Here is a 17,886-nt window from a genome sequence, read left to right on the forward strand (position 1 = left end):
CTAATCACACAAGTGAGGCTGATTGGATGGGGACTGTAGTGTGGGCTGTTCTGGCCTCTTGAATAGCTGCAGTAAATCTCCAAATGCAAACAACCTAAGAAGCTGCAAATAAAATCCCCTTCTGTATCCAATTTGCTTTTCAGAGTCGCTTTGGGTGAAATAATAAGCTGATCCAATTTGGAAATATTTATCAACCCAGTCCACTGCCTCTGTATCAAAATGGCTCCCGACGCCTGTATTATTTTTTAAATTGGGTAATATATTCTTGTACATTTGAATGCCTATTGAATTTGCTCTTTAATACCGGACCCAATTTGCAACATATAATAACCAGTGGCTTGGTTATAAAGCAGACATGCCAGCTGGCTGCTGGCTAAAGACACAAAGATCATAGAAAGTAAATGTGGAAATCATTAAACTGGAGTGCAGTGATGCAAGACAGGCATATACTGTATTGTTGCTGGAGGGTGAATTTGTCTTGTTTTTGTTCCAGTCTCCCCGACGCAGCTCTCCTCTGACAGGATTAACCCTGAACCTATACCTGTCTGGCCAGACCAGCTCACCTAAATCTTGTTTACCAGGTTTAATTTTGAATGACGAACACCTTCCACTCCTTCCAACCTACCCAGTACAATCTATATCAACAAAATACAGACACACAAACAGAGGCTGACTACATAGACATAAACAGAACTTCTTGCATCTCTTTCTTATCTGCTCGCACTGATAACAGCCCTCTGCTCAACCACTGTGCATCGCTGACAAGAATGACACTGAGTTCATAGGAAAACAAATACAAGTAAAAGAATGTGAAAAAGAAGAGGGACGATAGCCAAAAAAACGATGATTTTTGTGAAGATGTGTCAACACTAAAACAGACTTGCTCAAAAAATACAATGAGCCCAACAACAAGGGATTTGAGTGGGTGAGAAAGGGAAAAAAGCACCAAGATCATTTGTTATTCATTGCCATTCAATTTGATAAAAGTGGTAGCTTACTCTGGTTCAGTGAAGAGGGAAAATATTCTTATTGAAATGTTTACTCAACTCTGCCGAAGCTGTTTATCTAAGCAAGTTTGAGGCAAATTCCCTTTTTCCCCCCTCTAGAACATAATATACTCTGCTATGCCACTGGACCGCAGACTAAGCAAAAAGGCAAAAAAGTGAAACTCACAATACCTCAGTTGATGCCATGCAGACCAGTGAACAGACCACCATCGATAAACAATGAGTCTGACAACTCTGCAGTTATTTCCAATACAAGTGGTTTGTGCGTGACGTGTTGAGCATCAGGCCAATAAGGCCAACAGTAAAACAACTACGAGGATGTGAAAGTGTGTCTGACATTACAGCTGCCTTTGAGACGCATATCCTGTGTTTGCTTGCCCCCCCCTTTCTCTCTCGCTCTGAATGTGCGTGTGCAAAAATACAAACCCTGTGAACACAAGAATCACCAGATATGAGACTACGGTTACTTCAAAATAAACCCGATTCAGGGCATACAGAGCTCTGGGCATGTATACACCTCAGCTTTACTTTTTATCAGATTGAGACACAGAGGTTTTGTCTTTGTTTTGTTCACAACACTATCACAGGAACTTCTCCAGTCTCATTGAGGGTTTTTACAGTCCAATCTATCTAAAATGTAGCCTCACCACTCTCCCAAGAACCAAGCACCACAAAATGTGCAAAACAAAAACAAACTGCAAAGATGAGATTTAAAAGGGTTTCAACAAATATGTTGTGCATCTCCCAGAGCAAACAGCTTGATTAACAACTGCAGAACAACGCTTTTAAATTGACATCTGTGTGTGACCTTCTTCATCTCAATTTGACGCACTCACCCAAAGTCAGTCGATCAGTTGTGTGAACAGCGGAGGCGACTCGATAACAGGAATAAGCTGACTCCTGCTGCATGGGCCAAGTTCAGGGCAATGAATGTATCCTCACCTACAAGGGGATTCACAGCCACCTCATATTGTGCTGAACGACTCCGTAACCTTTGCCCCACAGTCAGCTTTTTGCTTCTGCGGGGAAAATACCTCTGTGTGTCTGTGTCAGAACTGCTGTCACGACAGTTTCCTGAAAACTATGAGGTTAATATACTGCTTCGATGCTGATAAAAGCTTTAGGGCACGAGTAACACTAATGTAACTTAAAGCAGTAGCCCAAAATAAGGTAACTTATAATATTATACTTATAATACTTATGTGGTAATGCCACAATTTCTGTAAAATTGAGTAATGATTGGTGATACTATTTACTTGAGCTGGACGAGAACATGCATTTAATTCAAATTCAGAAATGCGCAACACTGGTAGTGAATGGTAATGCGAATCACCTGACAGAATTAGTCCACAAATGATGACCTAATCACGTGTCGATTGGCAGGCACACCAAGCACAGCTGTGCTAATCTTCACCATCTTTCACTCGTCGCTTAGCTTATCATTAAGTTGCAATGTTCGATATCTTCCATGGCATGCAAATAGCCTAAAATACATCAGATGTAGGGAAAACCCAAACTGTTATAGTTCCATTTATGTGCATTGTTTGTTTTTGCAGTAATGCAGTTTTTGCTGCTGCTCCAAGTGTGTCTCCTGGGACTTAGTGTGTGGCATGGTTTACAGGCTATTGTTGTTAGTATGTTATTAAATTAGATTCAACGGTAATTTGCACAAAGAGCGGGCTATAACCTGACTAGTTTTGCAGCGTGTTTGTGCTTTCGTCACTCAGCTGTGTCAATATTTGCACTATGTTTGCATTAACTTATTACTCTTTCACCGGCAACGAGTCTCAACAGTTGTGGTGTCTACCTTCTGTTTGTCTAGTTTTGAGTGATGAGTGGGGTATGGCTATGCCTCAGCCCTTGGGGAAACAAAATATACTAATCTGTGCACTGCTAAAGGGAATTATGGTCAGTAATTGGTCTCTTGAGAAATCTTTAGTTGTCTTTTCTCCCCATTGTTATGAGATTAAAAGACGTCGTTTTATGTAAAAATGGATGACACACACACAACACCAATAATCAGTTTGGTTGTCACAATGCTTTTGCTATGAGTTACAAAATATACATCACCCAATCTCTCATTTAATTTTAACTTTTACTATTTGCAATGACAGCACATGCAGTATAAGCTCACGCTAAAATATTAAGTAGTTTTATGCAAGTAACTCCACATAACAACTGAAAGGTGAACTTACTTTTAAATGAGTGGTTGTCTCTGTTGGTATGTTGTTGCTCCTACGCCAAGGTCCTTGTTATCATGGAAACTGCCAGAGTGAGTGTGCACGTTATTAATACAGGTGTAACCAGTCAGGAACACGAACTGTGTTCTTCATTGGCTGCTGAGCTTGTTGAAATCCGACACCGCTGGTCTTATCTCTTACAAAAGTAAACTTACTGTGGAAACTTGCTCTCAGTAAATAGATGTATTCACTTTAGTGCAAGTGTGGTGTTTACTGTCATACAATCAACTGCTGTTAGAGCAGTCCATCTTTGTTAGTAAACCATGTTATTGTTCACTTCATATGCACGTATCCTGCTGTTGTTGATGTGGGAGCATATTGAAATGTTTTATATTGAGAAAAAAAAAAGTAACTTCATTTTGTATTCTCCTCTGCAGGCCTGTCCGTGGTCAGTCTTGGTCAGAAGTTTTTGATTATGTTTCCCCAAAATAATTACCCAACAGCAGATGTTAGCCATCAAGTAACTATTGCAGCCACTGGTGTTTGGACCTCAGTCACTTTGAAGGTTCTGGGAAGCAGCTTTGTGCAACACATCTACCTCTCTGCTGAGGTAGATGTGTTGCACCTTCTACCTCAAAGAAGATTCACCTGCCATTGTCCGTGGGAATGACCAGTGATCGCTCCTCCTTCCTGCTCAGTGTGGATCCTGTATGGCCTGTTACAGCCCTTGCCTCATTCTGCACCCAGGCTGGTTGTGACCACAGCCTTCTTCATGATGTGTCCTCCGGGGGAACCACTACTATCCCATTACTCCTAACTTCCCTAACCAGACTGCTGTCAGCCAGATGGTGATCACCAGCTCAGACCGGGGGACATCAGTGGATATCTTCCTCTCAGGGGATGTGCTTTTTGAAGGCAATGTGTACCCCAGAGTTAGTGTCCTTCAGTTATACAGTATATGGGTGCTGCAGAGTGTTTACCTCCAGAGCAACTCCAGCCTCTCTGTCTCAGAGTTGATCTCTAAAGAAGCTGTAGGTGTAGTGGTTGGTTTTACCTGCTCCAAACAGACATTTGGGGATTGCTTGTATTTGCTGAACTGAAACCAGTGACACACTGGAGTTTTGATTGCATTATCCCTCCCTTGGTAAACACAGAAATGAGTTCCAGTTTTTTGTTAGCAATGGCTCCTGTCAACTCTGACCTGGACGTCACCGCCAGTACTGGGCGAAAGAACGTGTCTCTTGTTGGTGGCATTATGAAGGTCATCCCAGTTGTGACCTCAGATAAAATCCACATTACTAGTGACAGTCCCCTTCAACTTGTTTACTTCAGATGTGGCAATGCACAACGTTATTAAACTCTAACCGTACTGCCATCTGTTGATGATATCTGCCAGACTTTACCTATGTTTGATTCAGGCGATATGAGTGAGCAGCAAGATAACAGTTCTCACGCAGGGGATTTAAAGTCTAGTGTTATATTCTCAGAAGCCCAACTTTGCTCAGCTGCCCAAATATGCAGAGTCCAGTTCTCCTCCCACAGACAGAGATGTGGGACACTATCTGAGAAACATGAACAAGCAACGATATCCAGCAGTGTGTGAGAAATGTGTGTATTTATTTTTTTTTGATGACATGTTGAGCATTTAATGACTGTATTAAGCTGTGTAACATTAACATGCTACATATTTCTTTTTTTATTTCCGCTGCAGCTTCTTGTGAACAGCTGCACTGTGGTCACAAATGGAAGTTCTCTATCAAAGATGGAAAATCACTCAAAGTATGCTCTGAATGGGATGACTCTTATCACCGCACATTTGATGGAAGAGATTTTGTCCTGCAGGGAAACTGTAACTACACTTTAGACAACCTGTCCAGGCTTAAACGCTTCTGTTCCACTACAGATTGCTCCAGCGTTGTCTTAGACACGGCCTTCGGCCTAACTCTACAGTATGACTGGAAGCACCATCTCTAAATTGATGTTGGCCCAGAACTGTATGGAGTCCTGAGCGGTTTGTGTGGAAACGCTAATCGCAGCTCCTCAGATGGCATCATCAATAGCACAGATGAGACCCAGACTGTGAATTTTACTCTCCCTTGGGTGGTGAACAGTGATGCACGCTACTGTATTGAAGATTGTGTTGGTGGTCTCATGTCCAGTGTGCACTCAAGGCCAAACCAAATATTTTCCTGGCATTAAAGGCAACTTTCTCCGAATTGGGTGCACTCTACTGCAGAGGAGCGGTGGACCTTTTGCAGGTTGCCACTCATATGTTGATCCTGAGCCATTTGTTCGTCGTTGTGTGAACAGCCTGTGTGTCAGCAAAGCTGCCTCTTCTATGTGCAAGATTTTGACGGCCTATACCAACATCTGCCAGAGGCTCTCGGCCAGAGTCCAAAACTGGAGAACCATCTCCAAGTGCCGTGAGTTTTAATTTAATTATTATAATTATATATATATTTTTGATAAGTGATTAAAGTGGTTCGCTAAATGTATTTTGTTCTTTCACAGCTATGGTATGTCCTATGAACAGCCACTATGAGATCTGTGGTTCAGCCTGCCCTGCTACCTGCGGTAACCCAGAGGCCCATAGTAATTGCTCCCTGCCCTGTGTGGAATCATGCCACAGGGAGTATCTGCTGAGTGGTGGGGAGTGTCTACCACATAGAAAGTGTGGTTGTCTTTACCAAGGTTGCTACTATCACCCAAAGGAGAACTTCTGGATGGACAAACACTGCCGGGAGAAATGTGTCTGCCAGCCGAGCTCCAAGAGTGTTATGTGTGCTCAGTCTCATTGCCAGGATGGAAACGTGTGCAAAGTTAGGAATGGAGTCCTGGGCTGTTACAAGGAAGGGCCTGGGATGTGCATAGCCAAAGGAAATCTTCATTATACCACCTTTGACGGGCGTAACTTTGATGTGTATGGCAACTGTACTTACCTACTCGCTTCTCACTGTCCCACCTTGGGGGACCAGGGAAACTTTAGTGTCGTGGTCCAGAACCAGATGGAGGATGCTACAAATGTTTCCTTTCGTCGTGTTAAAATGATGGTCTCCAGTTATTCCATTGAGATGTCAAATGATCGGAGCAACAGCGTTATGGTAGGTTCATTTATTTTCCACTAGACAAAGTAACGTTTTCTCCACTTGCAATGTTAACATTACTCTACTCGTTTCAGGTAAATGGTCTGCTACCCCGTCTTCCATCTGTATTGAGCAAAGGCAAAATAAAGCTCTATGTGACTTGACTCTCAAAGTGTATAGAGACTGACTTTGGCGTTGTTGTAACATACAGCTCTGATGTCCTCACTGTTCAAGTGCCATGGATCTACTCAGGTAATCTCTGTGGCCTGTGTGGCAACTTGAATGCTGTTCCAGAAGATGATCTGTTGCCTGATGACGAATCTGATATTTCTCGGGCTGTTAGACACTGCCAAACCAGCAGTGAACATGAATGCGTGGATGTGCCTATGAACACAAAAGGGTGCATTTCACAAGATTTGGCTCTCTGTAAAGAAAAAGATTTCTGTGCAAGGTTACTGGATACAGAGGGAGCCTTCCAGAGCTGCCATGAAACGGTTGATCCAGAAGATTTCTACAATAACTGCGTTCATGATCTATGTTATAGTAACCAGACCCTGTGTCCGATTCTGTCTAGCTATGTTGCTGTGTGTCAAGAAATGTGAGCTATAGTGGATAAATGGAGGGCTTCCAGCTTTTGTAGTGAGTAACTATGGTTAAATGCATTTATTTATTTTCAATGTGTACAAAATAGGAATATTTCAATGAAATTGTTTTTTTTTTTTCTCCTTCGTAGATCTCTTCTGCCCACCCAATAGTGAATAGCGCCTGTGCTCCAGTCACATGACTGACTGTGTAGAAAACCCAAGTCCTTGAGCAGCGAAATGCAAAATGGGCTGTTTCTGCAAACCTGGGTTTTTCCACAGTGGTGGGGGATGTGTACCAAACTCTGAGTGTGGCTGCATTCACGATGATGATTACTATGAAATCCATGAGAACTTCTACCCCGATGAGCACTGTCAGCTGTGCTGTCTCTGTGTGGGCCGCAACAGAGTACAATGCACCAACCACACATGTCCAGTTGGAACAAAATGTGCCATCCAAGATGGCCAGAGGACATGTCATGCATCACAACCTGTTAAATGTTCAGTCATGGGTGGCAGACACTTCAGGAGCTACGATGGACATAGCTTTGACTTTAATATGGGAAGCTGCCGTTGTGTTCTATCCCAAGCTTGTGACGAGGAATAGTCTGACCCCGCTGTTAATATCCAGCAAGGACAGCTGCACCTCAGGGTCCATGGGGTGAACATGTCTTTGGAGAATGAGCATTTGGGAAAAGTAAAGGTAAGCAGTTGCACATTCAAAAAATGCAAACTGTTAAGTTTGCCTTGACTTTAACTTTAACATTCAAATTTTCTAGATTGATGGTATTTTGAGGGGTCTTCCTGTCAAGCTGGATCACATGGCAATACTGCATTCTGGCTTGCTGACTCGTGTTGTTATAAAAACAGGGGTTGTTGTCACTTATGGAGGGCCTGATCTGATACAAATAGTAATTCCTGCCTCCAAAATGTGTGGCTTGTGTGGAAACATCAGTGCTGGTGCTACAGATGACAAACTCGGCCTAAATATCAGCCTTGCAAGTGACGTTTCCACTTTTAGATCTTCCTGTTCACTTTCAGTAACTGGAACGAAGTGTTCTGAACAATGTGATCTCGGTTCAGGGTGCAACTCTACCTTGGCAGCTGAATTTGCATCTGATAACCTCTGTGGCATGCTGCTTGATCCTGCAGGATCATTTAGTGGATGTCACGCCACTGTAGACCCTGAGCCCTTCTTTCAGAACTGTGTGAATGACTTGTGTATGTCTAATGGGAATAAAGATTTGTTTTGCAGTAGTTTGAGAGTGAACACTTTTGCGTGCCAAGGCCAAACTATGGAGGGGTGAGAAGTGCTGTGAGTATTATCAATCTTGACTTTCTCTTTTGTACGTGTTTTATCAGTCTTTTGTGGTGTGCCAGTGCATGTAAATCATACAGGTCTGCACACATGCTTCTCTTGTACGTTTCGAACTCTGACAAGCTATATACAACGAAGTTGACTGATTGATGTACAGTAAGGAGAGCTGGACTATGAACCCATTTTTTTCCCTCCCACAGCACTCTCATGCCCTGAAAACTCTCACTGTAATATATGTGTCAGTGCGTGCCCCGAGTCCTGTGGTATTCTATCAGACATCCCCTGCCCGTGGGCCTGTTATGAAGGATGTCAATGTGAGTCTGGATGCATGCAGAGTGGAAATGATTGCATCAAAGCTGAGAAATGTGGTTGCATCTACCTTATGCACTGATATGAAGTGAGTAGCTACTCATTATTTAGCTTACACCAACTATCATATTCATTTTCAATTCATCCCGGCAATTCATTCATGATTTTTCTTAATCCAGTGAAACCATTTATTTAGAATGTGACCTGAATATTGTAGCATTGTTTGACTTCAGATAAACCCATTGGTTCATTGGGGGGTGTTTTACCAAATGGACATAAGCCTGAAAATTAATATCGCATGACTATTCACGTACACTGGGCATGGGGGTGCCGGTGTAAACAGGAAGTAGATATGACAAAGTATTATAGTAGTCTTTAATAATGAAAGGTAGTGCTTGCAACTTTCAATCTTCCTCAATAAACTCAAACAGACAAATTTGGTGATAAGTTTTTGAAGTTATATTTTTCAAACTTGGTTACAACGCTGCAGGTCTTTGTCTCTCTCTTTCTCTCACTCACTCTCACACACATGCATCAAATTTACTTCAAAAGGAACACTTACAAATCAAAGTTTACTAGATTATGGGTCAATAAATGTGGCCAACACACATCTATCACTTGTTTCCTCTGTTTCGTTGTCTACCTTTACACTCGTAGCTCTGCCTGGGGCTGAAGTCCCTGTCGTACTGCAGAGCATTTATGCTTTTGTTCCTTTACATTTTCTGTGTGGACTTCACAATAGTTGTGCAGAACAAAATAAACATTAATAAGAAATATTTTGTGTCCATCGCCTTCCTCAAAGCCGCAAACCGTGACTTCAAACGTCCGCTCCTTGGGGTGATCACACCGCTGGACACGCCTTCCGCTAATCGCTCCAATAACGGCTTGTTTCTTCTGCATGTCGACCGTAGTAGATTTCTAAAATTAAATTCAGCATTTGATAATAACTGCACAACAGCTGCTAATATAGACAAGGTCAGCAACACCTGTAATCCGTTATCCATGTTGAAACAACCACTGGTAGACGATCGATAATCGAGGCTTCCAGAAAAAGGTCACGTGATAGCGGCCTGACAAATCAGGGAAGGACACGTTGTAACTGCTAATCAAGTAGCAAACACGGGTGTCTACGTCATCGTTTTCAAACTTCTCCGGTTCCGCCGTCCACACTACGAGGTAACCCCGGAGTTTTCAAAGTTATCCGTCCTCGGTAGCAATTTTAATCCGTTTTCGGTGCTCTAACACTCCAGCCTAGTGTGGACGCTCAGTGTAAACGTAGCAAAAGATATGCGTTTTAAAATGGAAAACTTAGCGTGGACATGGCCTTAATATTATGACTCATTAATGTTTTGGCCAAACTTACACACCTTACCAGTGCATGTGACATGACTAATCACAAAATCCTAGGCCTTTGTGTTTTCCTGTGTTGTTTGTCTGTATTGGTGTGCGTGTGTGTTACTCAACTGTTCTCTAAAACAGTGACTCACTGTTCTCTGTAGATCGGGGAGATATCGGGGGCTGGGGGCTGCTCTGAGTGGTGTTACCGCTCTGCCGCTGTCACCATGTGCTGCGAGTCAGCATCTTGCCCCGAGGGAGAGAGCTCCACCCTTCTTAACAATACTTGGGGCTGTGCAAAGAAAGGTAAGCTCAGCTGGTTCTTCTGGGTTGGGTGACATTTCCTCAAAGGCTAACTGTCACTGAGCTGCACCATGCAACGTTCATAGGTTTTGCATTATCAAATCAAACTTAAATTTTCTGCCAGGGTTGTTTTGCAACTTCATGACACACAGGTGTTTTCTCAGTGTCCTGGAATTGGTCCAAAATGAAGTTAAACTGCTGCACCTTTTAAATAGTTAATGTTCTTGACTTGTTATTGCAATGCTTGTCAATCAGTGTAATGCGGCACTTATTATTTTACTTGTCCTCCACAGAAGCCTATATTATAATGTGATGCGTCACAAATAGTTTGTGTACTTAATTTGTTCCCATTTAAATTAACCAGTTTTATTTACTCTTATGAAGACAGAATATTTGCACTTCAACTTAAAACTCAACACATTTACTTATGAACCAAAACTGCAATTAATCTGATACTTACTCCCCTAATTCTTTCAGATATTGATGATAAAATCTGTGAAAATGGTGAGGCTTGTGGTGTCCAGAGCCAACCTCGGCAAGCTCAGTGTTGGATACTGGGAGGCGACCACTTCTACACATTTGATGGAAAGGTGTTTGAATTCCTAGGAAACTGTACCTACACTCTGATCCATTTATTGAAGGACACCAGGGAGAATATGACATTTTGGGTCGAGGTACAGAAAGACAGGACACCCAAAGAGGCTTCCTCTCTTAAAGCTATTCATGTTAACGTGGCTAAAGACAATATTACAATCCACAGAGGGGAACATGCTTGGGTAAGTTTGAATTAGGACATGCAAACAGTCACATCACCGTTCTAGCCTCACTGTCAATTTGTGATTTAACTGTTTACTTACACGACAGTTTATGGTTTTTCACAATGTAGATGCACCTGATAAACAACACATTTTCAACACAAAATTCCATGAAAAAATGCATTCTATACATCTCTCCCCAGATAAATGGCGAGAAAAGGCTACCTGTGACTCTACAGTTTGGACTTGTGAAGATTTATCAGAGTGGCAGGTTTGTTGTTGTGGATACTGGGCATCCAAATTAAGTATGACTGCTCTCATTTCGCCACTATCCTCCTCTCTCATAAAACTGAAGTCCTTGGTATGTGTGTGAATAATAATGGCATCAAAAAAGATGACCTCAGGACTCCACTCCACAGGGTGAGCCCATTGATGCCACCACCTTTGGCTGGAGCTGGAGAGTTCCCGATCAGGAAGCTCGCTGCACAGCAGATTGTGGAGATGCATGCCCATGCTGCTGTGCCGAGCAGCTACTAGACGAAGATGTAGCCAGTCAATGGATCTCGATGCACCAGTATATTTGGTCAACACAAAATCAATTCTACCTGTTAACTAGATGTTAACTACACTCAAATCGCCATAGCTGTGAGCATGTTTGACCTGTGCTCTAGTAATGACACTCAAGACGGTCCTCTGCCCGATCTTGGAGGCCTATGCTGCCGCCTGTCAAAAGGCCAATATCCAGATCAGAGAGTAGAGGAATAATACCTTCTGCCGTAAGCAAATTTACAATTTAAAATGTCTGTTGCAAACAACAACACAATTAACTGGTTACAAGTTTCTGTGTCTTCGTGTGTGCACTTTTTCCTCCATTGTTGGCTCAGCCTGCCCTGCCACCTGTGAGGACCCATTCAGTTCAAGACCCTGCACCCTAGCTTGTGTGGAGACCTGCCAGTGTGATCCAGGGTTCATCTTGGATGGTGACACCTGCATGCCCTTGTCCCAGTGTGGCTGCACTCAAAATAGCTACCATTACAACAGCTACAAGACATTCTGGGCTGATGAAGGATGCACTGTTAAGTGTGTTTGTGACCCCTACACCCATCAGACGCAGTGCCATTTGGATTCTTGTGGCCCTGATGAATACTGTGGTCTTCAATATGGAGTCAGAAGCTGTGTCCCCCATCATTGATGTCATCCAGGTTCATGTACAGACAGATGGACACCTAGAGTCAGCACATCATGTCCTGGTCAATGTGAGTGGTGTGCTTGTGGAGCTAAACAGCAAAAACACTGAGAGCATAGAGGTGAGTGCTTGTATCCTCTCGTTGATTTGCATTCTTTTAATTGTCATGTCACACAAAGTCGTTGTTTACACACTGCATTGGTCATAAATCATATTATAATTAAACCAGACTTCACAGAGATTACTTTTAATGTGTTGTCCTGTGCTGATTTTCAAATGCAATTTTGGCCCCCCCTACAGGTTGATGGTGTTAAGAGGAACATGCCCTATCACTTCAGCCCTACTGCACTGGCTTTCTCTCTGGTGCTGCACACTTACATCTACACAGACATGGGCTTTGAATTGAGTCTTAGCAAAGAGGGCATAGTCTCTCCAGTAAATATGCTAATGCCGCTTGTGGTCTGTGTGGTAAATTCAACTCTAATCCTGAGGATGACCTCACAGCAAATGGCCCAAAGGAGCGTCTCAGTCCCGAGCATTTTGGAAAAGCTTGGAGAAGTGGGCAGAATGCTTGGTGTGTGTGGAGGGCTGTCTAGGAGGAAGTTGTCAAAAATGTTCATCTGAGCGTCTGGCCCGCTTCTCTGACCCGGAGGATTGCGGGAAGATTTTGGAAGTAAATGGACCATTTAGACACTGTCATGGCAAAGTGGACCCCTCCAGCTTTTACAAGCGTTGCGTCGGTGACCTGTGTCTTCATGGAGGTCTCCAGCCTGCACTGTGTCACTCCCTGGCAGAGTATACTGCTGTCTGCCTTTCCCACAAGGCTACAGTTTATGCATGGAGGAGTCCTGGATTCTGCTGTAAGTGTTAATGTGCTCCCAGCTCTGTTGTGCCAGTGAATTAAATTAATATCCTCTACACTTGTAACTGTGCTGTTTGGAGTTCAGCATCATTGCACACCAAATGAAATATGGAGAGTTTGCAGATGCCTGTGCAAGCATACAACACTTCATCATGTTTAGATTGTTGATGTCGATCACGCAACATGAGGAAAAGAATATGGAGATTATGTGCATAAAATCAGGTGTATGCCTGTAAGTTCTTAATGTTAAGTTGTTTTCCCTTGTTTGTTTTTTTCGAAAGTGTTTGTATAAAGTATAAGATAGTGTGCTTTGACTCATAGTAGTATTGAGGCCACAACCTTCCAGGGGCTATTGGACCACTAGATGGTACTAATGCATCACTGGTCAACCCTAACCCTTTCCAACATTTCCATGTTTTCATGGCCTTAATGACTGATGTGTCTCTGTATCTCTACATACTCGTCCTGTCCCTCCAGTAGCAGTTACAACATGAGTTCTGCTTCTGTTCACCTCTGCCTCGGCTGGCAGAATAACACAGTAGAGATGCCTCGAAACATCGGGGAGAACTGCAAGTTTAGTTCACAGTGGCAGCCTCTGTGTCTACGCAGAAAGCTGCGGCTGCTTTCACCATGGAGAAAACCTCAAGGCAGGAGAGGAGGTGTCTATGTGTGAGAAAAGCTGTTTATGTCATGCTGGGGGACACATGACTTGCCGTAATGTCTCCTGTGGAGTAGAGGAGTGTAAGCTTACTAGGGGAGTTCAAGGTCGCCACCCCAAACCCAAAGTGGCACACTGCTCTGTTGACGGATCCCAATACACCACGTTTGATGGACAGGCATTTGAATTTCATGGTTCATGTAACTACACCTTGGTGCAGACGTGCCTCAATAAACTGGATTCGGTGTCACGGGGCATGATGGAGGACTCAAACGCAGACAGTCAGATGCAGTGAGAAAGGGTTTTAATGATGAGTCACGAACAAAACAGGAATCTTTACCGGAACACAGTGAGTGACTGACAGGTAGTGTGACAAGGGTGAAGTTATGCAAAGACACACAGAACACACAGAACACACAAGGCAAAGCCTGATCGTGACATGCGGAGCCTGTTTTGATAGCTGCACAGGGCAACCACAGTGAGGGCAGGCAGATCTACTTGCAAGTCAATAAAATGCATTTTAAGACGTCAACAGCTTTTCCTGGAAGACTTGAGGTAATGATTTCATAGCCTTCAACAAGATTTATTATTAATCTCCTAGCATGCACTGTAAAGGAATTTTTCACAGCATACACAAACTGATATTTTGTTTTTAAACATGAATTATTTCACCCAGGTAAATGGAGTTTACGAGAACCTGCCGATCTCCCAGAGTAACGTCACTGTAAATCAGAAAAATGGATGGCTAACCATCAAGACCCCACAGTCAGTTGAGCTTATATCAGACCTGCAAAACCACATTATGATCAAGATCCCTGACATCTACCACCAGACAATGTGTGGTCTTTGTGGAAACTCTAATGATAATCCCTCAGATGACCTGCAGCTACCCAATGGCACCATGCTCTCTGATCCTTACATTGTTGGGTAATCATGGAAGTTGTTTGATTATGAAACATCCTGCAGCGACACTTGTGACGGCACCTGTCAACTCTGCCTCTCCCCCATGCCCGAATACACTTCTGAGCAGTACTGTGGTTTTCTCATCAATCCTGTGGGACCGTTCTCCCCCTGTCACCATTTAGTGTTCCCACAGAAATACTACTTGAAAAGCCTTTATGTTGCAGAGGGCCAACGCTGGGCCCTGTGTGATGCACTGTGGGCCTCTGATGCAGCATGTAAGAAGGCGGGAGGGATAGTTGACCTCTGGACAACTATCCCCAGCAAACTGTAGTGGAGGTTGTGAGGAAGGCTGCCAGTGTGACCTTGGCTACTTCCTGAGTGATGGCCAGTGTGTGCTGGTCTCCGACTGTGGCTGCATGCATGAGGGACAGCATCACCCTGCTGGCCACTTCTACTCTGAGACAAGCTGCCAAAAGTGTAACTGCAATAAAGGAGAATTGACCTGCACACCCATGGAAAACTGTTCAGTAATGGATGGCCTTGCCTTGCAGTATGGGGTGTGCCAAGTGTTTGCTGGCTTTGGCTACATCACTTTTGATGGTGTCATTCTGCCTCACCATGGAGCTTGCACTTATGTAGTGTCAGCTTTATCCTCAAAAGCCTTGCATGACTATACTCTGCTACTTAGCTTTGAAAAAGACTCGAATGGCATGTTCAAGATCAGCAGACAAGTATTTCATTTGCACTCAATGGAAGTGTCGATTGACCCTGAAACTATATGGAAAATACAAGTAAGTTCTACAATCTGTATTCATTTGTGATAAAGATAAGTTTCATACAATTTTTGCATCCTTAAAATGTCCTTGTGCTTTCAGGTAAACGGAGAAGAATGCAGAGTGCCTTTTAACAATGGAGGACTTAAAGGGAACCAAGTCGGCAACAGACTAATTATCGTCACACCATCTGGGTTGGGGATTGACTTTTCCTCTACCCAATACCTCAGCTTAACTGTGCCACAGGTATACGACGCCACAGCTTTGGGCCTCTGTGGGAACTTCAATGGGGACAAGTATGATGACATGATGACATGGAACTGAGAAATGGCCACCTTGCAGAAAGCTTTGCAGAACTCCTGGGCAGTAGTAGCTCCTGGACAGAATTGCACTGAGGTCTGTGGGAGAGAAAGCAATGAGTGCAGGCCGTCCCAACAAGAACACATGGTCTGTGATATGCTGTTGATCAATAGTATAGAGTTTCACCACTGCTGGAACAGTGGTGTGGAGCGTGATATTTACACACTTATGTGCATCAGGGCAGTTTGTGCCGGGGCAGGAAAGATGGCCTCATGTCTGGCACTGGAAGCATATTCTGCAGCCTGGCAGGCTAAAGGAATACCAGTAGGATTGTGGAGAGGGAATACCCTTTGCGGTAAGTGAATAATTGTGATCGTTGTTTAAAGTATGTTATCCACTTTAAATGATTTTTATTTCATACCATCAGCCCTCCAGTGTCCTGACCGCAGCAGCCCAAAGGAGTGTGTTGACTCCAGCGCCAACTCATGCCCTGCTCTGCTCCAGCCCGCTTCTTCAGCAAGTGGCTGTTCAGAAGGCTGCGAGTGCCACAATGGAAACGTGTTTGATGGCAGCGAGTGTGTACCTTACGGTCGATGTGGGTGTGTTTATCGTGATATGTATATCAAGGTAAATATAAAAGCTTAATAGAGACAGTAAATCAGTAAATACTTAAAGGTCACATTGAGTATTTCAGTAGCTACATAATTGGTTTTGTCTCCTCTTCATCTTAGATGGATGAGCAATTGTACACTGAGGATTGCGCTAAGAGATGCTGGTGCCACCCTCTGGGTGGGGTGCTCTGTGAGGAGGCAGCCTGCAGTCTGGGGCAGCAGTGTGCTCTGAGGAATGGTTCCTGCGACTGTTTTGACAGACCTGAAGTTTGTGAGCTCAGGGGCAGCCTCCAAGTCTCCACACTTAGTGGGCAGCAGCTGAGCTTGGAACCTCGGTTAACTCATGGTCTGATGTCCCTCTGTGACGAGGCAAGTGTGCACCGGTTCAGCCTGGTCTCTTACCATGGACCTTGTGATGGCAGCTCTTCCAGGCTTGTCGCTGTGTTTTAAATCCTCCTGCATGGATCATCATTTACCATACAGGATGGCACAGTGAAGGTATTACTCCACCAAGGCTTTTCATTGCCAGAAACTAAAATGTATTTTATGAAAATTGTGCTGTCTCTGTGGAAACCTTCATGACCCCCGCTCACACAGTTCAGTCAGGTCATGGGTTTGTCACTGACTTTCCTGGCTGGTAAGTGATGTCCTCCACAACAGCACTGGCCATGAATTGACTATTTAATGTGCTTATTGAAAATTTAATTAAATGAGTATTTCCTCTTTTCACAGTGGTTTCACTGGATGATGACCGACTATTTTTATGTCCTGAGTAATGTATATTGTTGAATGTTTGAATACAGAAACAATTTTAAAAGTTTTGTATATATCTCTGTGTTTTAAACTCTAAAGGATAATATGCCCTTCTCATACATTTTACGTAATACTGACGGCACTCTTAGCAGTTCACCATACACCTTTTTTAAATAAGGTATAAGGTAATAATCTTTGGCCAGTGATGATTGGGTTCCAGGGGAAAAAGCAACGAAGGCACACCCTTTTATATAAATCTACAATGTGTACTAAACCAGGCTTACTGTTGCCCTGCCCAAGGGTTCTGACAAAATGAGCACTAATTCAATATTTGAGGTTTTGTTATCTTTTGTTTTGTTTTGTTTTTTTAATCTAATGCAAACTTATGAGGGCCAAGTAATATTTACTTTCTCTCAATCATGAATGATTGGAACACCCTCCACTATGTGCCGTTATTCTTAGGTGACACACAAAACCAACAGAAACCCAACTACTGCCACTCAGCAGAAATGTTAGTTTAATTAAGATTTGATTGATCAGGTCCATAGGATTATCCCCATCTTTCCAGCCTTACAAGGGCATGTCTGTTCACAAGCACGATCTGGTTTAAAGGACACAATATAAACATTGGCAGAACTTGTGATTTTTGCATTGAGTAGGCTTTATAAATTGTGTGGTTAAGGTTTTTCTCAAGCTGATAGATGACAAAAATGACAAAACACTAAGTGGCTTAAGAAATAAAGACACAAACATGTCACATTTTTACCAGATGTCAGTATTTTACTTTTATATTTAGCACTTGTTAGGATGCAATTGCGTCACAGCTCGGTGTTGTTAATAAAAATCAAAAAATTCTTACTAGAACAACCTAGCGTTTGATAAAGCATGTAACTTGTGATGTGAGACATCAATGATATTCTACATATTTTAGGTATTTTTCAAAACCTAGCCCGATTATCAAATTAGACT

General features: G+C 43.1%; 1 protein-coding gene across 1 annotated transcript; it reads left to right on the forward strand.

Annotated features, from left to right (window-relative positions):
- The first annotated feature begins 3,853 nt into the window (after positions 1-3,853).
- LOC116386647 (mucin-5B-like) lies at positions 3,854-14,216 on the forward strand. The gene is made up of 6 exons (XM_031853049.1): positions 3,854-3,895; positions 4,018-4,119; positions 9,978-10,119; positions 10,594-10,892; positions 11,075-11,142; positions 11,756-14,216. The coding sequence occupies exons 1-6, from the start codon at positions 3,854-3,856 to the stop codon at positions 11,772-11,774; spliced, it is 672 nt and encodes a 223-aa protein (XP_031708909.1). The 3' UTR covers positions 11,775-14,216.
- Positions 14,217-17,886: the final 3,670 nt, after the last annotated feature.

This window comes from Anarrhichthys ocellatus, unplaced genomic scaffold (genome assembly GCF_004355925.1).
Source record: "Anarrhichthys ocellatus isolate YVR2014 unplaced genomic scaffold, GSC_Weel_1.0 scaffold13, whole genome shotgun sequence".
Classification (NCBI taxonomy): Eukaryota; Metazoa; Chordata; class Actinopteri; order Perciformes; family Anarhichadidae; genus Anarrhichthys; species Anarrhichthys ocellatus.